The sequence below is a fragment of the Anabrus simplex genome, chromosome 5 (assembly GCF_040414725.1).
Source record: "Anabrus simplex isolate iqAnaSimp1 chromosome 5, ASM4041472v1, whole genome shotgun sequence".
NCBI lineage: Eukaryota > Metazoa > Arthropoda > Insecta > Orthoptera > Tettigoniidae > Anabrus > Anabrus simplex.
The window spans coordinates 380835832-380858473 of NC_090269.1; the positions used below are offsets into that span (position 1 = coordinate 380835832).

Genomic DNA, 22642 nt, shown 5'->3' on the forward strand with positions numbered 1-22642 from the left:
GGCTCTATGTTTATTTTAAAAACTACAATTTAGAGATTGGGTGTGGATAGTTAATATACTGAGCTCGATAGCTGCAGTTGCTTAAGTGCAGCCAGTATTCAGTATTTGGGAGATAGAAGGTTCGAACCCCACTGTCGGTGGCCCTGAAGGTGATTTTCTGTGGTTTCCCATTTTTCACACCAGGCAAATGCTGGGGCTGCAACTTCATTAAGGCCATGGCCGCTTCCTTCCCACTCTTAGCCCTTCCCTGTCCCATCGTCACCATAAGACCTATCTGTGTCGGTGTGACGTAAAAACAACTTGCAAAAAAAAAAAAAAAAGGTTGATAGACTTAATTGTAATGTTTAATGTAGTCATAGATAAACAGTTGTAATAAGGAAAAGCATGCATGTATCAAAACACAATTTGGATTACAATAAATGATTAAACATATACAATTGTTAAGGATCCACTAATTCAATACACTATTTAATCAGATAAAAGACATCCAAACCAAACCAAACCCCATGGCACTACAGCCCTTGAAGGGCCTTGGCCTACCAAGCGACCGCTGCTCAGCCCGAAGGCCTGCAGATTACGAGGGGTCGTGTGGTCAGCACGACGAATCCTCTCGGCCGTTATTCTTGGCTTTCTAGACCGGGACCGCCATCTCACCGTCAGATAGCTCCTCAATTCTAATCACGTAGGCTGAGTGGACCTCGAACCAGCCCTCAGGTACAGGTAAAAATCCCTGACCTGGCCGGGAATCGAACCCGGGGCCTCCGCGTAAGAGGCAGGCACGCTACCCCTACACCACGGGGCCGGCAAAAGACATCACCTGATAGAAATTATTAGTACTTGTTTCATCCACCTAGTGGACATCTTCAACTACGTAAGTACTAAACCATTATTATATTTAGATTATTAAAAAGAGAACAATGGGAATTAAAATATCCATAGCATACCTAATGCATGACCCATTAAAATTGTAGAACGAACCACCAAATTAAAATACATAAAACAGAAAGTACATCTATTGAGTTGTAAAAACACACATTTTTTTGTGTGGCAAAGTCTTAAAATTGTTCTTTGATATGTTAAAAATACACAGCGTCTTGATGTAATGGGAAACCAAATTAAAAGTGTCTCATGTAACAAAGCGTGCATAAGAAACATTCAAATTAGGGGTAAACATCCCCCTGTAGCATGGATCAGTCTATTTTATATTGTAGTGGGCTTCAAAAGGGAACCATTGAACCTTGTAACCTCTAAGATCTTGCACACCAATAACTGCATATAACATGAGAAAGATGCATAATGTCTAAAAACCAGAAGAATGAAAATCTGAATTAGAATATGAAAGAGAAAAGGAATGAACCTAAAAAGAGTGTGGAAGTTAGATGATAACTTATTCCCGACTGGGCCCCATTGGAAATCCTCAAGCTGGTCTGCAGCCTTGTTTTTATGTGACTGGTTCTCCGTGTAATAATTGAATGCTCCTGCTGGAAGGTGACCTTGCCAACCGCTGATGGTTCATCACATGTTATATGTAATAAATTATTACTCTCTCCCTAGTTTAAGGTAATCTGAAACTAGGGGATGGGAGTATTCTATTCTGTGTGCAGGCATTTTGAATTTATGCCATCAAGGCATAACAGCATAACAGGCTTAATAGTTCTTGCCATACTGAATCTCAAAGTATAATGCTCACTGCATAAAAAGGTGAAACTCTTTAAGAATAATTGCTCATCTCGTGAAATTTCTCTCACGCTTTTTTCAAGACAGCTTGAGAAGTGCAACAAACTGTATGTGCAATATATTATCCTAAGCCTCCTCTACACATGTGTGAAGTTTAAAATAAATTGGTGCCCTGAAGGTCTAACCCTTCCCTTGTGAGCCAGATTTGAACCTGCAAACTTAGGCTTAGAAAACCAGCACTTTACCATCTGAGCCTGAGCCATTCAGAACAGCTCAAATTCATGTGCAGTGCTTGTAACATTAAACACCAATATACTCCCAACAGGGAGAATAAAGAGCAAACTTAACAGAAACTTAACAGAAGACTTTATTATTTAAGTTTTACATTCTTGAATGATCCAGTATAATTTGATACAAAATTTACATCCTCTTTTTTCTTATCCAAAGGTGTTTCTTTCACTTGATGCTTTAACCGCTCATGTTTCTGTAGATCCTGTTTTACACGGAATGCACGGCTACACACCTTGCAGACAAAGTTCTTTTCTCCTGTATGTATCATACGGTGGTTCTTTAGTGCATATGAACGTCTGAATGCCAAACCGCAGAAGTCACAAGGAAATGGTCGTTCATCTCTGTGAATTCTGAAACACCAGATAACAAACATATTATAAGTAGCAAACTAAAATAAACCATTTACCCTAGATGAGTAGTTATACTATCTACAAAACACTACACTGTGTTACAAAATCATCTTGTTATTCCCAGATCAATTATTCTCAAAAACAAATGATGAAACTGAACACCAAAAAGTAACCTGTAGATCAAAGCCCTATTAAAATACAAATGAGATATTGACTCTTCTGGGCCAGTGCATTTACCTAGTGTAAATCTATGTTTGTTCCAACAAAGTTACTTTGGCATAAATTGCACAGATTAAAGAAATAAACAAACTGTTAAATCACAAGACAAATTTCCTTCCTGACTGTCAAGAGTTGGTTGTACAAGAAATGAAAGATGATGTTTTTTGTACCAACTTGAGAAATATGGAAGTATATGGCCATCAACTGCACAGATAAATTCAATCCAGAAAGTAGCCATATTGTGAGGGTCCAAAAAAACCCATTCATTTCCTATCTCCATAAAAGCCAACCAATGTATACTATGACAGTTAACAGATGGAAAACACAAAGGGGCAAGGTCAATCCCCACATCTTCATACACCGTCATTTTCAGACTAGCTTTCTCCTCATTGATCCCAGATTTTCTACATCCATTTCTTCTCAGTATGCTAATTTCTAATTCCCAGCTTCAGCAGGAGGGTGAGTTTTCAAAGCTCAATGAGATGCCTTCTTCACAAATCTTTAATCTTGATGTGGGAAGTGTAGGACAAAAAGAAAGCTGGATAAACACATGAAAAGGTAAGTATATACAGATTGTTAAAAGATCAGGAACAAAGGTCAAACACAAAAAGAGACCTAACAATGAGTTTACCCTATTATGTGTTTCTATCTTTCTACATATACTTGATTTGAACTTGTTTGTTCTTTACCATTACTTACATTGATCTGTAGTACAATTTACGAACTTCATCATATAGATCCGTATTGATACAGTTCAGGACATTCACCTATCATACGTAAGGAAGTTACCTGAAGAACAAGATATGGCACTCTACAGACTTGACATAAAAAAAAGAAAGTCTCCCCCCAAAGATTGACGGAAGAAAACTACGCAAAATTATGAGAAATCGATCCTTTCAGTCGTGGTGTCAGCTACTACATAAAGGAAAAGGAGTAGTGTTATATTCAGACTGCCCGAAAGCAAACTCCTGGATGACTCATAAATCACCTCTGTCCTCCTCTGAATACATGAATGCAGTGAAGATGACATGCAACCTCACCGCAGTCAGGTCGGTTACCGGTAGGTCATTCAACACAACCCGTTGCTGCCAAAATGGCTGCAACCGAGACAGAAACCCTTGGACATGTGCTGGGATTCTGCCGGAGCACTGAACTAATGCGCAACCACCGTCACCACCGTGTAAGATCGTCGATTGCTCAAGGCTTGAGACAGCGTGGTTGGGAGGTGCACGAGGAGGTTCACTGCGTCTCTACCGAAGACTCTAATTGGAGGGCGGACATCGTAGCCATCAACAGAGAGGACATGAAAGCGATGGTCTTAGATCCCACCATTCGCTTTGAAAGGGACCTGGATCAGGCTCGGGATGTGGACCTAGAAAAGCAAGCCATTTATATTCCATGCTTGCCTTACCTTTCATTTAAGTATAAAATACCTATCAATCGGTGGATTGTCAGAGGCCTGCTATTCGGAGCAAGAGGCACCCTCCCTAGTCAGACATCGAACTTCCTACAAAACTTGAAAGTTCCATTCTGCGAGTTAGAAAAAATAGTAATACAGATACTGAGGGACTCTCTGCAAATCATTCACTTCCATCTGTACCTGAGAACGTGATTGACATTTCTCCCCCACCAACCCTGGGAAAAAAGAAGATAACAGCTTCAACGATTAAATTTTCATTTCTTGATATTTTTAAACTCCATTGAAATTGAAACTGTATTTCGGATCCAAATGGTCACCCTCATTGGAGGACGGACGATTTATTTCTTTAATAAATCTCTCTCTCTCTCTCTTAAGAAACAATGTTACATTTTGGTACAACTGATCAATACACTCTCACTTTACAAGTGAACTATTTAATTAATTTAATTTTTTTTACAATGATCTGTCAGGTCCCTTTCTTGCTATGAGGCTGACTGTACTAAGGGCTGTTTTGCTCTTCCTAACAGTGCCAACACAACATCGGCACTTCCAACCCTGGCATAATGTGACTTCTTCCTTTTCATGACAGTTAAGAATTGCCTTTGAGGTCATTGATTTTCCAGCCATAATAAAGCAGAGTATTTTGTGGATGAACACAGATGAGATCTGGATGCTAGCTGATGTTAACAACAAAGAGCAACATGCAGAACAAGCCGGATTTTGCCCTGCTCGAAGTTGTGCTGACCAAGTTCTATCTCTAACAACCTATCCAGAAGCAAGATATCAGCTAAAAATGAAGACGTCTGTGGTCTTCTTAGATGTAAGTTCAGCCTACAACACAGTTTAGAGGCACAGATTGCTTTATAAAATGATTCAAGCCGTTCAATGTTGAAAAACCATCTCCCTCATTGACAACATGCTAGTTGGAAGAACTTTATCTGTCACCATGGGAAAGGATATTAGTGTTACCAAAACACTTCACAATGGTCTTCCACAAGGTTCAGTGCTCGCACCTCTTATTCTCCAATCTTTATATAGCAGATATGCCATCAACAAAATTCAGAAAATTTGGTTACGTTGATGATTCCTTTCTTGCAAGTTTCTTTACGTCGCAGCGACACAGATAAGTCTTATTGCGACAATGGGACAGGAAAGGGCTAGGAGTGCGAAGGAAGTAGCCGTGGCCTTAAGTAAGGTACAGCCCCAGCATTTGCCTGGTGTGAAAATGGGAAACCACGGAAAACCATTTTCAGGGCTGCCGACAGTGGGGTTCGAACCCACTATCTTCCGAATACTGGATACTGCATGTAATAAATATCATTTTTGGTCCGTATTGATGATATTAGATTGAAATAATAACATTAAGTTATTTATTAGACCACCTAATCAATACAAAATCGTCTTGGATGATTTACATAAATTTGTTAGCTAATAGTGGGACATGTTTCGCCTTCTCTGAAGGCATCATCAGCCATAGTCTTAACCTTAAATTAAAAATAAGTGTCTAAATAACATGTAGTAATGAAATGAATTTTAAAAATCTTGAAGAGATTTGAAGTAAAATAACATTAAAAATAACAATGATGGTTTGAAAATACAATGTGATGAGATACAATAGTGGAAGTATTAACAAAATTAACATTACAAGGCTGCTAAAATAAGTACAATGGATAAAACAACAGATTGTTATACAACAAGTAGTAAGATTACATAAAAGTAAAGTTGATAGTCATGGCGGTTATAATTAGACGATGGCGAAAAATCTTATATAATCAAAGTAAATCATAGCTATCATTGATAAACAAATCAACAACAGCAATAACATACTATCATTCCTCAACAACTTAGATAATAATATTAAATTCACTAAAGAAGATGAGTTCAATAACTCTTTGAACTTCTTAGATATCAAAATCACACGAGCATTGAACAAATTCGACTTCCAAATATACAGAAAACCCACCTTTTCTCCAACAACCATAAAAAATGATTCTTTACATCCCAACTCACATAAAAAAGCCACTTATCACAGTTTAATATATAGAGCATTAAAGATCCCTATGTCCTCTACTAATTTAAAGAAAGAATTACTATTCATCAAGGAAATAGCTAAATTCAATGGATTTAACACGAGTATGATTGATAAAATCATCAATAAAACCAAACTGAAACTAGCTACCAATTTAACCCCATTAAAACCCGTCAAACCAAAATACGCTAAATTCACGTTCACTAACCATAGCATTTACCCGATAACCAATTCATTAATGAAGCACGAAATAAAAATAGCCTACACAACAAAAAACACTAATCGTAATTTATTCTTCAATCACAACTCTATCAACATCACAGACAATAGTTACTCTGGATCAGGAATATACAGATTGAAATGCTCTACATGTAATTTTTCTTATGTTGGCCAAACTGGCCGCAGCTTCTCTACCAGATATGCCGAGCATTACAATGCCCAAAGACACAACAAATTCTCCGCTATGGCCAACCATATGAGGGACACCGGACATAAATTCACCACAATAGAACAAGACCTCCATATCCTAAAAAGAGTCGATAAAAGCAAACTCATGACAGAATATGAAAACTTATTTATTTTCCTCGACCAACATTTTAATAAAGATAAAAATCTAAATGACACTATTGATAAAAAAAGCCCCTTGTATGAACAGATTCTTATTTTATTACGAGAATCAACTTCCCTCACCAACAAATTCTTAAAAATCTTCAACCTCACATCAATTAGAGTTCCCACCTCCCCTACAGCTAATATACCCCCCTCCCTTCCCCCCGCCGCTAGTACCTCTAATTCAAATACAACCAATAAACCCATAGCCACACCCACCGGAACATCGCTCCCTCCAATAGCCTTACACCGTTACAACACGCGCAGTAATACACTCTCTTCCTTCCCTCCCACCAATAGCAGCCCCCCTCCAATAGTTACGTCAACGCAAACAGATCCCCCTCCAGCACAAAACTTCAGTTATAACACACGTAGCAAGAAGTCTACGGTTGCAAATTCTTCTAACTCATAATATTACAAGCTATCTTTGTCACCGTCAAATGGTAAGTGCATACTATTCTACTTCAATATTTTTCAAATATCTTGTCACACAATTATCTCTACGTTTCTTGCTTCCATTTACAGATTCCACTTTTATATGCTTTTTCAACTAGAATATCTACAATCTCACAATTTACAACATTTGAACATCACTTCAAATTTTGAGATGGTCCATAGTGATCCTATTTGAAACTGTTCTTCAACTTCTATTCACCAACTTCATATCCTCAACGTATTCTACAACTTCACTATATGCATCTGACTTTCGTCTTTTATCTTCAAGATCATGATGAACTTTGGATCTCTCGACTAACTTTGACTTTTATTCTCTCCTCTTTACTTTGATTATATAAGATTTTTCGCCATCGTCTAATTATAACCGCCATGACTATCAACTTTACTTTTATGTAATCTTACTACTTGTTGTATAACAATCTGTTGTTTTATCCATTGTACTTATTTTAGCAGCCTTGTAATGTTAATTTTGTTAATACTTCCACTATTGTATCTCATCACATTGTATTTTCAAACCATCATTGTTATTTTTAATGTTATTTTACTTCAAATCTCTTCAAGATTTTTAAAATTCATTTCATTACTACATGTTATTTAGACACTTATTTTTAATTTAAGGTTAAGACTATGGCTGATGATGCCTTCAGAGAAGGCGAAACATGTCCCACTATTAGCTAACAAATTTATGTAAATCATCCAAGACGATTTTGTATTGATTAGGTGGTCTAATAAATAACTTAATGTTATTATTTCAATACTGGATACTGGCCGCACTTAAGAGATTGCAGCTATCGAGCTCGGTACGTTGATGATTGGGCTATAGCAACACATCATGCAACCTTCGAGACAACTGAAGACGTTTTAACTTCTGACTTAACTCTGAGTAACTGTTTCAAACAGTGGAGATTAAAGCCTAATCCTACGAAGATAGAAGTATCATGCTTCCACCTGTGTAATAGATCAGCCAATTGAAAGCTGAATGTCAACTTTGAAGGAACTATACTCAAGCATAACGTGCATCCAAAATACCTCGGAGTCACACTAGATATAACACTGTCTTATAGAGAACATCTGATCAAAATAGCTGCCAAACCGAGAACCAGAAATAACATCTTGCATAAGCTTTGTGGCATGAGCTGGGGGTCATCAGCACACACATTACGAGTGTCAACACTTGGCCTGGTTTACTCTGCAGCCGAATACTGTGCCACCAACAGTGCTTATACAAAAAGTCAATGCTGTATTAAATGAAACAATGCACATCGTTAGTGGAACAATATGATCTACCCCCACTTATTGGCTACTTGTTTTGAATCATATACCACCTCCACAAGATAGAAGAAAGAGTGTCCTTGTTCGGGAATATTGGAAGATCGTTGACCTACAACTGCCTGTTCTTACTGACATTCCGTACATTGAACGAAATAGGCTTAGATCCAGACACCCAGCCATTCTCACAGCAAAAGCTTTACACGATGATGGCTTCAACATGAGCAACTCATGGAAGCAATAGTGGCTATAAAGTTGTCCCCCACAATGCAGAACTTTACCATGTTTGACAAGAAAACCTCCAGGATTCGATCAGCCACGCTCGGTTTGGTCCACTCTGAATCGCATCCGTACGAGCCATGGTAGATGTGCTGATGCCCTCTTCAAATGGGAGAAAATACAATCCCCAAGATGCGACTGTGGGGCTGAAACCCAATCTGTTCGGCACAATAGTGATGAAGTGCACCAAGAGAGCCTACATTGGAGACTTCCATGATTTCCTGTATGCTATGCCAGAAGCTCCACGCAACATAAGCCATATGGACTTATCTTTGTAGTACTCAGATCTTTATGTTGTATTATGTTGTTATAATTTATGTTTACTGATGTGTGTATGCCATAAAATAAATAAATATATAATAAAGGTGACTGGTCTAGCTAAAATGGTTTGCAACAATATCCGATGGACAAAATATCAATAGATTGCTTAGAAAAATAAATCAAATGAGCCTTGAACTAAGTGGAAAACAGAAATAGCAGGAGAAATTTTAAATGAATACCAACAAGTCACCAATGCTTGACATATGCAATTTGTGTCTAAACACTGTCTGTTTTGTGTGAATAAACCACTGTCTCTATAATCATCTATTTGCAGCTAGCACTGGTCTCTCTTGAGCTTCCAAGTCTCGTGCAAAAAAGTTTAACCACTAGGTTCCTTTCTGCTTTCCTTTCCATGTAGTGTTGAGAAAGTCAACCTTTGGGTTTCTTGATAGATGCAGTATTTTTGCATCCATCTCTTGGCCCAGGATATAGCAAAATGTAGCTTTCACTGCTGTAGTCTCTGTCAAATATCGTGCTGTGTTAGTATGGATGCTGCTGAGTAATGGCATTAAAACATCTGGGTGCTGTGAAACATTCTATTCACATGTCAGTCAGGCTGCAGTAGCATTCTGGTTTAGTAAAGAAATCAATGAAAACCTACGTTACTTTTCATCTTGCCTAATATGCCTCATTTTAACTTTTGCATAACCTTCAGTGGTGTTATTTGAAGATCAAATCGGCCTCTGTGCTGATGACTTGGCAGACAGGGTTGAGTGTATTAATTTAACAGGTAACCTACCCTCGTCTATTTATCTCTCATGGCCCAACAATAAATCCAATTCTTATACAAAGGATCATCCAGCCACTGTTTCCATTTGATGGTACCTGCAATTACTCTTGCCACTTTCAAATGTGACACCTCCACTTAAGTTCCTACATCATACACATGCCTTCAGTAATTCTTTCCTTGTGTCGGGTGCTAGAATATGGAATGCGTTACCCCCTGAAATTAGAAATTGTTCCTCATTAATTACTTTCAAAAGACTGTCTAAAGATTTTCTCTTGAATACGTATGCTATATTATACAGTTATGTGTGAATGTGCGAGTGTAAATGTCTTGAGTAAATAGTTCCCAGATGTTTTGATAAATTTCTGTTATATTATATGAATATCAAGTATTGAATTTATTTTGTTCATTTTAGACTTAGGATGTAGATCTTTTAGTTTTAATCTATATTAAATTATATTATTATATTAAGTTTGAACATATATAATATATTCAGTATCAAGCCACATAATGCGGTTAAGTGTAAGAGAGGGCCAAAAGCCCAAACTTCGCCACAAATAAAGACATCAATAAATAAATAACACTGAAAATAAACTATATACCAAACATTCCATGAAATACATAGCAAATTCAACAATTTTTCTGGGACAAAAGCTTAGAAAATCCTCAATGAAACTTAAAATAGGGACACATTTGATTAAAACAACCATAATTATATAGATCAGTCTCTCCGTTTTCATTCCTTTTTTATTATATACAATATATGCTAGGATTAAGAAGGAAGGTCATTCACTGGCAAACACTCGCAAGCAAGTTTTTTACTGATGCGTTTTCAGATGGTTGAACGTCCCAATTCATGATCTGCACTCTCTACCAGAAGAGAGACAGATAAACAGTGAGGAGTTAGTAACCAACGTTCCTCCTTGGGATTTCTGTATTTCTGTATTATTTTCCTAGTGCAATCTCTGTTCTTCAAATGTTATTCTTGATGAATGCTATTTCCATAAGGTTGGGCAGTCCAGAGCGCATATTTTCTAGTTGTCAGTATGGATGTTGCGTTGCCTCATGACGACTTTTTTTTTTTGGTTTTACAATTGGCCTTACGTCGCAAAGACACAGATAGGTCTTGTGGTGGCGATGCGACAGGAAAGAGCTAGGAGTGGGAAGGAAACGGCCATGGCCTTAATTAAGTGTGGTGGCTTTCACACAGTCGTCATACCTCTTCTTCCGACTTCCAACATGGCAGGTACATTCACTTGGTTTAGAGTAGAGAAATCGTTTTGGGGCATGGTGATCAGGCATGTAGACACTATGCAACCCACTGGAGCTGATCTTGGGCTAACACTACCTCCATGCTCATACCAATGTCCTCTAGAACATTGACATATGTATGTTTATCCTGCCGGGTAATTTTCAAGATGTTTCTGAGACATCTTGGATGATTTCAAGCATTTTTATGTAGTGCCTGTATGTTGTCTGTGTTTCACAACCATGTAAGAAAATAGGGTTCGAACGATTTGTACATGAGAAGTTTGGTGCAGCTATTTATGTCATGATTATTGAAAACTCGGAATCACAACCACTGAAATGTTACTGCAGCACATTTAAGACAGACTTCCTTCTACATTGGCATTTGCGATAGGTGGCTTCCTAGATATGGAAAACAGTCAACATTTTGTAGAAGGAATATAGGTATTGCACTTAAATTCCCTTTTTCCAATCTTCCACGTTGTCCTATACATATTAGCAGTTTCTATCAACTGTATACAATTTCTTTTTCTTTTTTGCTAATGGTTTAATGTCACAGTAACTCAAAGGATTTTGGTGATGAAAGATTGGAAAAGTGATAGCCTGGTGTGAAAATGGGAAACTATGGAAAACTATCTTCAGGGCTGCCAATGGTGGGAGTCACACCCACCATCTGCTGAATGCAAGCTCACAGCTAAGTGACCCAAAATATATGGCCAACTGGCCTGGTCATACAACTTCTTGTGTTTCTTCCTCTACCTATAGAGTCTGTTCTATTTGGTACTGGTAAACAACCCCTTTTTTTGAAATTGCTATGAGCTGCTCTTTCCTCTAATTGACATTTCTCAAACTTTTGCTTTTATAAATTTGTCATATGCCTCAATACTGTCAAATTATTAAACTAATTTTTGTAATTCTGTCTTACAGTTATTACAGCATAAAAGTGATGTACCTATTTAAACATGTTCACCATATTCTACACAAAATGACTTTTATTTCACTTAAAATGGTTAGCATGTGTGTTCGCTATGCACTCTGAAAGTGGATTAGCTGCCCGGAACCAAGCGCTGAAAAAGTACGTCAATTCCTTGTCATGATCTTGAATATTTGAGAACCATTCTTATCGACAAATACGTAGTCTCTTGCCCTATGTATATGTATACACAACTTGACAGTACTGTGTGCAGTTCATATTTTATAATGTTTTAAAATCTTCCCTATTTTCATCATGCTCTACTGTTCAAATCAGTGTCCTAATTGATAAGACATATATTGGGGAAAAGATAACCATATCTCAGTGTTCTCCCCAGAAATTTTTGTCAGCTGGGTGGCAGGGATGAGTAGCTAGGAGGGAATACTATGTACAACATGAATATGACAACATTTTAATGTATTCCCCTCAGGGCATTAACATTAATATCAGCAAAATTGAACCATTTTAGTGTTATTATCCCGAACAAGTCATAACAGAGTATTTTGAACTTCTAGTGTTCTACTGCTCGTTTATAATCACATAGCACCAGGGCTTACAATTCTGTTGCTGTGAAATGCCCTATGGGTTTGTGACGTTCTGCAAAATAAAGTGGTCGTTTGCGATTCCGCACCAATCTAGACACCGCCCGCGCATGACACTATGTGATAGTCAAGCTAAATATTTAATCTCCGGTGTAACTGATGAAATTATGCTCACAGTAATGATTTATCATTTCATTTATCAGCTTTACAGTATTTAGGCCTATATTTTAATCTGGAGTGCCCAACGACTGAAATAAGTATCAATATTATGTAACTAGCACATATCTAGGTTATGTTAGCCGGGCGGTCTGTAAAAACGGCTAAGGAGAACACTGTATCTGATACCTTTTTGTAACTTGATATCTTCAATAATCTGGTTCCCAACATTGATGGGAGCTGTTTGGTTCCAGAACAGTTTCATGATTATGCTATTTATCTTCAATATGTTTCAGCTGATGAGTAGAAAAACTTTCTTCATAACAAGTAGAGCAAGCAAAAAGAGTTTGCTCTTTGTCCAGATATTTTTGAATTAAAATTTGGATAGACAATGTAGACTGTTTCTAAACCCAAACTGACTTTCACTGACACTTTTGACATGAATATGTCTTGTAGCTGGGGGTCATCTGAAAATGTGTGACGGGAGTGATGTCTCATTAGTTGTTACTGTTAGGCCTTGGTCGCCAAAGATGTTACAGCTGTGGATTTGTATAAACAGTGTGTGTTGAAATAGAAACTGTACTATCAGTGATGTCACATTAGTTGTTATCGTAGGCCTTGGTCATCAAAGATGCTGTGGCTATCACTATCAGTATTTGAGTTTCATTTAAGACATTCATGATCATTAGGTTTTCGCAAGGAGAAAAGTTCCGGGATATTAGCAAAAAAACTCATAAAATGGGCAGAGGATTACTCTGTACTCCTTGCCTGGTGATGTTCAGTCCCACAAGCTAGTGTTTATTCATTATTTTATGTTCACCATGTGCCAGGCTGAGCAACTCAGATGGTTCGGCATCTCCGAAAAACGTTAAAAGAAGTCAGTGGGGCGTGAAAACAATAACATTATTTATTATTATTGTTCACCATGTTCTGGTAGATGGCATTAACTATTCAAAAGCAGAAGCAAATAAGTGAAAGCCCATTTTAAAAGTTATAAACTGACATGAAGGTTTAAAAGGTAATAAAGATTGCAAAGAACATTATAATGGACACTAGGTATGAATGGGCTATGAGGGTAGGATGACCAGAAAATGCATTCTAACCAATGTCTCTACTCAGTTATCTTCATGAGAATGAGTGCATCCTAGCCAAACACTAAAACATGTCTAAATTGAATCTGAGTCAAGGAAGGAAGAAGTTACCACATTAATAATTCATGCTTACCTGCAGTGCTCAAACCACATAGCTCGAGTGCGAAACGTTTTGGAGCAAGTGTCACATGTCCATGGTCGCTCACCAGTGTGTTTGCGTTCATGGTCATTACAGTCGCTCCGCTGAAGAAACTTCTTACCACAATATTTACAAGAATGAGGCATGTCTCCTTTATGACGACGAATGTGAGAAGACAATCCTGATGGATGTACAAAGGTTTTATTGCACAACTTGCACGAATAAGGCTTCAGACCACTGTGGGACCTCAAGTGTGACTCCAGAGATAGCTAGTAAACAAGAATGCAACTGAACAATAGAAATAATAGGACAACACAGCACTATGGACACTTTTAATCGTAAGTCATGAGTAGGAATCGGATCTTTATGTACTAAAAATGATTAAATATGCATGCAATTATGCATTAAAAATGTAGAAAATATGCATTCTAAATTTAAAAACATGCCTATTTTATTCACTCGCTTTATACATGTACCCATTCACTGCGGAAAGAAGCATCACAATAGATAACTGCAAGTTTTTAAATGTTTCCTGGAGACAAATTACATCTATTGTCAGTCAAAATAATGTTATTGGCTGAGAATTACCTTTCTACATCAACTGAAGTGATGAGACAAAATTTATATACTGGCACCGAACGTTCCGAACATTCATCTGGCAAAGACACACTGATTCCACTCACAAATATTGACTGACTGTTTGAATCTTTAGTCCTGCAATATTTTGGTTTACACAATATTCCTTCAGGAATGATTGTAGAACTGGATTGTTTAATTTATTTCACAGAAGAATGCTGCATACTAAAGCCTTACAAAGATCACCTGAAAATGAATTAAGTGGAGGCTTTGCAAATGGGGTCATATGAGGCAAATGGACGAGGATAGGACAATTACAAGAATGATGGACACAGCTGAGGAGGAGTTGGGAAGGAGGAGGCCTATGAGATGATGTTTAGCAGTGGCGTGCATTGAACCCCAGCTACCCCAGCGCTGCTTGGGCAAAGAATATTGTATTTATATTTTTGTATTATTCCTCAGAACATTTCTTTACCAGGTTAAAAATACTACAAACAGCTAAGTCAAGGCAATAACCCAATCGCTCTAACACAGTCCAGGTCTCTCCAGCGAGCTCGGTTCTTTGCCGGCACTAAAGAGAGCTACCCCAGCGAAATTCAAGTTGCTTGGTTGATGCATTCACTTTAAGCTTCCCTCTCTTGGGGAGGCGGGGAGAATGCTGTTAGCCTCACTCGAGATCCACAGCGCCTTACGGCAGGGAAGCTTGAGTACATGTTAGTTGTAATAAATAGTTAACACTGGAAGTGTTCAGCACCACACACCAGAGGATACAAGAAAAAATAATATAGCCACTTACACATAGTCTTGCTAACAAAAATAGCCATTTTATAAAATCAATAAAGGTCTTCATTTTATTTTGGCATGTATGAAATTTTTGTGAGATTCACTGATGACACGTGTATAGGATGTTTGTCAATACACAAGGAAAAAGACTTAGATTGCCCAACATGAACACAGTGCTAAGTGCGAAGTACAAAAAATGTTGTATTTGGTGCTCTGTATGAGTGGGTTTGTCTGTAATGGGGGTATACTGTGAATTTTTGTACCGTACCTCTTGAATTATAGGTAAAGTTTCGGAAGTTCTGTGGCACTATTTGTGAATATAACAGTGGTATACGTTGTGAAGAACATTTTCCCCTCGTTTGTCGTTGCTGTACCTATGCTCAGTAAAGGAGTGAGACTGTAAAACTTCAACGACGGTAAAATACCTGCGGTGTTTTGCTCGTTCAGTTTTAGGCTTTTTAAGTTAAAGAACAAAATGTTAGTCTGAGTATATTTCTGTGAAAACTATGAAAATGTAAGAACATTGTTTAAAATTTCCTGTAGTTTATGTTATGAAGGTGCCGTCACTGCCGTGGATACCAATTTGGAAATATGTGCTAGTATGTGATTGAAAATGTTCTCATTCAAGTGAGTTGTATTTTCATAAGTTCTTTAATACCTAAATTGTCTTATATATTGTCTGATCTGTCTGCTTGTCACTCACTCACCGGGCGAGTTGGCTGTGCGTGTAGAGGAGCGCGGCTGTGAGCTTGCATCCAGGAGATAGTAGGTTCGAATCCCACTATCGGCAGCCCTGAAGATGCTGGGGCTGTACCTTAATTAAGGCCACGGCCGCTTCCTTCCAACTCCTAGGCCTTTCCTATCCCATCGTCGCCATAAGACCTATCTGTGTCGGTGCGACATGAGGCCCCTAGCAAAAAAAAAAAAACCCCACCTCACTCACTCACTCACTTGCTTCTATCCTTTTCGATCCTGAACCTGCTCTTCCCAGTTATCAATTTCGAGGGTCCGGCATACCTTGTTGGTCTCCTTCTTCCAGGTGCTTCAGCGGGGTCTTCCTGAAGGTCTTTTCCCATTAAGAGATCCCTTGTATAGATCTACTGGTGCTCTGTTATCCTGCATCCTCAGTAAATGTCCAGCCCAGCACAGTCTGTTGGATTCTATCACACCTATTATAGTATGTTGTTGAGAGAGGGGTGTAAATCTCATAATTAGATCTATTATGCCAGCTTTGAGAAATAGGATCGAACCATGGGCCAAATATTTTTCTATAAACTTTCTATAAACCCGTTAGAGGAGAGATCCTCACTTGGACTATGTGCAAGTAAGGTAGCATCCTGCTTCATGAATCGACCGAGCTCAGAACATTTTAAGCAAGCCTCGGACCTATGGGAGTAACGGAGTCCCACTCCCATTTGACAGGCAAGGGACTCCTTGGAAACAACTTGGCAAACGAAATGGAATTCGATGGGGAGCTATCAATATTAATGGGGCTTATGGAAGAAAGAAAGTAGAACTGGCTGAGTCAGCAAAGAGGATGCATCTGGATGTGCTAGGAGTAAGTGATATTCGGGTAAGGGGAGATAACGAGGAAGAGATAGGAGATTATAAAGTGTACTTGACGGGTGTTAGAAAGGGAAGGGCAGAGTCTGGGGTAGGGCTCTTTATCAGGAATACCATTGCACGGAACATAGTTTCTGTTAGGCACGTAAATGAGCGAATGATGTGGGTAGATTTGTCAGTTGGAGGAATTAGGACTAGAATTGTGTCCGTGTATTCACCATGTGAGGGTGCAGATGAGGATGAAGTTGACAAGTTTTATGAAGCAATGAGTGACATCGTGGTCAGGGTCAACAGCAAGGATAGAATAGTGCTAATGGGCGATTTCAATGCGAGAGTTGGGAATAGAACTGAAGGATATGAAAGGGTGATTGGTAAATGTGGGGAAGATATGGAAGCTAATGGGAATGGGAAGCGTTTGCTGGACTTCTGTGCTAGTATGGGTTTAGCTGTTACAAATACATTCTTCAAGCATAAGGCTATTCACCGCTACACATGGGAGGCTAGGGGTACCAGATCCATAATAGACTATATCTTAACAGGCTTCGAATTCAGGAAATCTGTTAGGAATGTACGAGTTTTCCGGGGATTTTTCGATGATACAGACCACTATCTGATCTGTAGTGAACTAAGTATCTCTAGGCCTAGAGCAGAGAAAGTGAAATCTGTCTGCAAACGAATAAGGGTAGAAAATCTCCAGGATGAGGAAATTAGACAGAAGTACATGGATATGATTAGTGAGAAGTTTCGAACAGTAGACAGTAAGCAGGTTCAGGATATAGAAAGTGAATGGGTGGCATACAGGGATGCTGTAGTAGAAACAGCAAGGGAATGCCTAGGAACAACTGTGTGTAAAGATGGGTAAAGGCGAACATCTTGGTGGAATGATGAAGTGAGAGCAGCTTGTAAACGTAAAAAGAAGGCTTATCAGAAATGGCTCCAAACAAGGGCCGAGGCAGACAGAGAGTTGTATGTAGATGAAAGAAACAGAGCGAAACAAATAGTTGTTGAATCCAAAAAGAAGTCATGGGAAGATTTTGGTAATAACCTGGAAAGGCTAGGTCAAGCAGCAGGGAAACCTTTCTGGACAGTAATAAAGAATCTTAGGAAGGGAGGGAAAAAGGAAATGAACAGTGTTTTGAGTAATTCAGGTGAACTCATAATAGATCCCAGGGAATCACTGGAGAGGTGGAGGGAATATTTTGAACATCTTCTCAATGTAAAAGGAAATCATCCTGGTGGTGTTGCAAACAACCAAGCTCATGGGGAGGAGGAAAATGATGTTGGTGAAATTATGCTTGAGGAAGTGGAAGGATGGTAAATAAACTCCATTGTCATAAGGCAGCAGGAATAGATGAAATTAGACCTGAAATGGTGAAGTATAGTGGTAGGCAGGGATGAAATGGCTTCATAGAGTAGTAAAATTAGCATGGAGTGTTGGTAAGGTACCTTCAGATTGGGCCAAAGCAGTAATCGCACCTATCTATAAGCAAGGGAACAGGAAGGATTGCAACAATGATCGAGGTATCTCACTGGTTAGTATACCAGGCAAAGTATTCACTGGCATCCTGGAAGGGAGGGTGCGATCAGTCGTTGAGAGTAAGCTGGATGAAAACCAGTGTGGTTTCAGACCACAGAGAGGCTGTCAGGATCAGATTTTCTGTATGCGCCAGGTAATTGAAAAATGCTATGAGAGGAATAGGCCATTGCGTTTATGTTTCGTACATCTAGAGAAAGCATATGACAGGGTACCGAGGGAAAAGATGTTCGCCATATGGGGGGACTATGGAATTAAAGGCAGATTATTAAAAGCAATCAAAGGCATTTATGTTGACAATTGGGCTTCAGTGAGAATTGATGGTAGAATGAGTTCTTGGTTCAGGGTACTTACAGGGGTTAGACAAGGCTGTAATATTTCACCTTTGCTGTTTGTAGTTTACATGGATCATCTGCTGAAAGGTATAAAATGGCAGGGAGGGATTCAGTTAGGTGGAAATGTAGTAAGCAGTCTGGCCTATGCTGACGACTTGGTCTTAATGGCAGATTGTGCCGAAAGCCTACAGTCTAATATCGTGGAACTTGAAAATAGGTGCAATGAGTATGGTATGAAAATTAGCCTCTCGAAGACTAAATTGATGTCAGTAGGTAAGAAATTCAACAGAATTGAATGTCAGATTGGTGATACAAAGCTAAACAGGTCGATAATTTCAAGTATTTAGGTTGTGTGTTTTCCCAGGATGGTAATATAGTAAGTGAGATTGAATCAAGGTGTCGTAAAGCTAATGCAGTGAGCTCGCAGCTGCGATCAACAGTATTCTGTAAGAAGGAAGTCAGCTCCCAGACGAAACTATCTTTACATCGGTCTGTTTTCAGACCAACTTTGCTTTACGGGAGCGAAAGCTGGGTGGACTCAGGATATCTTATTCATAAGTTAGAAGTAACAGACATGAAAGTAACAAGAATGATTGCTGGTACAAACAGGTGGGAACAATGGCAGAAGGGTACTCGGAATGAGGAGATAAAGGCTAATTTAGGAATGAATTCGATGGATGAAGCTGTACGCATAAACCGGCTTCGGTGGTGGGGTCACGTGAGGCGAATGGAGGAGGATAGGTTACCTAGGAGAATAATGGACTCTGCTATGGAGGGTAAGAGAAGTAGAGGGAGACCAAGACGACGATGGCTAGACTCGGTTTCTAACGATTTAAAGATAAGAGGTATAGAACTAAATGAGGCCACAACACTAGTTGCAAATCGAGGATTGTGGCGACGTTTAGTAAATTCACAGAGGCTTGCAGACTGAACGCTGAAAGCCATAACAGTCTATAATGATAATGTAAGTATGTATATATGTTATTCTCAAAGACTTGCTGCTGCTCTTTCTTGGTTATACTCCATGTCTCGGAACCATACAGAAGTACTGGTCGAATGATTGTATTGTAGATAATTTATGCATTCCTTGCCTAATATAGGGCTCATAGAGTAAAATGCCTTATTTGAATTCTTAATTTTAGCTTGGTGTTCCTGTTGCCTTCAGTTTTGCTCATCGATTAATAAACCAAGTAATTTAAACTTCTCTACTCTTCTAAATATATATTTCCCAATCTTCAAAGGCAATCTGTCAACCTCCTCATGTTTCAATCTCTGTACAACCATGTAATGTGTCTTTTTATCATTTACTCGTAAGCCAATTTTTGCTGCCATTTCCTCTAGTTCCACAAATAACTGCCTAATTTCTAATCCATTGCGGTCAATAAGAACAATATCATCTGCACATGCAAGGACTTTATGTTGTCTCCCCAGTATGATGCCAGCAGGTACAAGAGCTAATTTCCTGATAATATTCTCCAGTGCAATGTTAAATAGAAGAGGAGATAGTGCATCCCCTTGTCTCAGACCAGTTTTATTCTGGAAGAAACTTGATTTTCTGCCCTTGAGCAAAACACAGCTAACATTACTATCCATACACAGTTTGCACATGTTAATTAATTTTATGGGAAAGCCAAACTCCATCATGATGTTCCACAGCCCTTCTCTATGGATGGAATCCTATGCCTTGAAGAAATTTAGAAAGAGATAATGAACTGACTCTTTGTGTTCCCACACCTTATTAATAGTCTTAATTGCAATTATGCTGTCTGTAGTGGATCTGTTACTACAAAAACCGTTCTGATAGTCTCCAAGAGCATTTTCAGCAAATGGTTTTAAACGCTGTAAGAGAATAAAAGACAGAATTTTGTAGTCCACGTTTACAAGAGATATACCATGATAATTTTGAAGATCTTCCTTATCCTCTCCTTTATGACTTGGGACAATAAGTGATTCCAGCCATTCTTTTGGAATAACATAGTGCCATATCCTTAGAATGATATATGTATGTATTTAATACTTCTCCACCATATTTAATAAGCTCAGCAGGAATGTTATCACTACCTGAAGCTTTATTGTTTTTCAAATGTATAATACTTTGTAATACCTCTTGATATGATGGCTATGGTACTTGTTCTTCTGATGGGGAATTAGATGGTTTACCAATACAGGTTTCTGGATCAGCACAATTCAGCAAGGAATCAAACTATTCCTAACAGTAATTTAATACTTTGTCCTGATCAGCATTTAAATTTCCAAACTTATCTCTCATAATACTTGATCTTGGTTGAAAACCTTTTTAAATTGTGTTGACAGTTCTATACATCTTGCGGATGTTCCTGTTTCTGTAGTCATCTTGGACTGATTCTGTTTGTTGTCTCAGGTAGACTTTTTTCTTTCTGCGAATGAATTTACTACATTCTTTCTGCTTTTCTCTGTATAGTTCCTCAACATCTACATTCTTATTAGAATGCAGCCACTTATTATGCTATATTGCCACTTCATTAACTGCATCTTGACATACCTCATCAAACCATTTCTTTTTCTTACTAACACCTTTTGGTATCACTTTCATTGCTACTGTTGACATGATTTGTTTCGCATTTTTCCACATTCGTTCATAAACTTTGTCATTTGTTTCATCAATGTCTTCTATAGGATCTTCTCCCAGAATATCAAATCTGCTTGTAATTTCCACATTATAATTTAATCTTTCATCCTCCTGCCAGTGTCAACTTTGCATCTTTCCTCAGTCTGTGACTTACAAGAGGTTTTAAATTTAATTTTAACAGAAGCAATTATCATATTGTGATCAGATCCTATCTCGGCTCCTCTGTAAGCTCTGATATCAATTATGAAGCTTCTATGCCTGTTATCAATTAGTACATGATCTATCTGATTGGCAGTCTTACCATCACATGAATACCATGTTTCCTTATGTATTTGTTTATGTGGGAAGGTTGGCACATTCATGTTTGTGGATGTAGTGAAACTGATTAGTCTATGGCATAATCATTGCTTTCATCATGTAGACTTTACCTCCTATTGTTGGCACAAAAATGTCTTCCTTTCCAACTTTTGCATTGAAATCACCTAAAATCATTTTGTCATCATGTTTGGGTAATTTATTCCACAGTTCTAACAAATCTTCATAAAAGGAGTCTTTAACATGATCATCCTTGTCATTTGTGGGGGGCATGACAGTTCACCAGTGAAATGTTAAACCATTTAGAATGTACCCTCAAATAGCATAGTCTTTCATTCACATGTTCAAAGGACGGCACTTACGACACTAGTGAATTTTGGACACAAAATACATTACCAAATTCGTGGGGTCCAGTTTCTTCAACACTCTTAAAAGGTGTATACTTCTCCATGTCCTGTATACCATTACCTAATAATGTAGTCTCTTGAATTGCAGCAATTCCCACTCTATACTTCTCTAACTGTTGACTGAGGATTTTGAAGGATCCTGGTTTATGCAGGGTTCTTACATTCCAAGTACCTATTTGTAAAGCCGATTTCCATTGCAGGGTCATCATATTTTGATATACATTCTTATTCATCCAAGGCAAATGTGAGATATTTGTAACAACCTTTTTTTTTTTTTTTTGCCATTGATGCTTTCATGGCCCGTACTTACAGACATGATACTGTATAGGCTTTTGGGCTTATGCCATATCAAGAAAATAAGGTGAAATTCTTTACGTTTTGCAGAGAACTGTGCTCTGCGTCATCAGAAGAAAATTTCAACTGTTCACGAGAAAGGCTTCTTAAACAATGACTCTTTAAATTTAGACGTTATAATGGAAGTGGAAATGGTACGTTCATTTGCCACCAGATGGCTCCCCGGACGTAGCACAGTGCTAGTGTTCGAAGCAGAAGCTGATCGAACCATCAGAATCAGTCTAAGATGTTTATATAACATATGTACGTAACATATGACATTGACAGGTGTATGGCATTGACACAAGCCTGGAATGAAACATCTGGCGACGAGGAACGTACGAATTTGGAAAACACAGAGACGAAATAACACTGGCGAAGGGACAGGGAAG

At 38.4% G+C, this 22642-nt stretch overlaps 1 protein-coding gene across 6 annotated transcripts in view; it reads right to left on the reverse strand.

The window, feature by feature from the left end:
- Positions 1-2026: 2026 nt before the first annotated feature.
- The window catches only part of LOC136874155 (zinc finger protein 595), a 127965-nt gene continuing 107349 nt past the window's right edge, over positions 2027-22642 (reverse strand). For 4 of the 6 annotated variants that reach the window (XM_067147726.2, XM_067147725.2, XM_067147722.2 and 1 more), the window contains 2 exons: positions 13791-14065; positions 2027-2318 (listed from right to left, as the gene is read on the reverse strand). In XM_067147726.2, the coding sequence (XP_067003827.2) occupies positions 2048-2318; positions 13791-14065 (546 nt within the window). In that variant the 3' untranslated portion in view covers positions 2027-2047. Of the gene's footprint in view, positions 2319-13790; positions 14066-22642 lie in introns of those variants that run through there. The other 2 variants (XM_068227682.1, XM_068227680.1) reach the window with 1 other exon arrangement.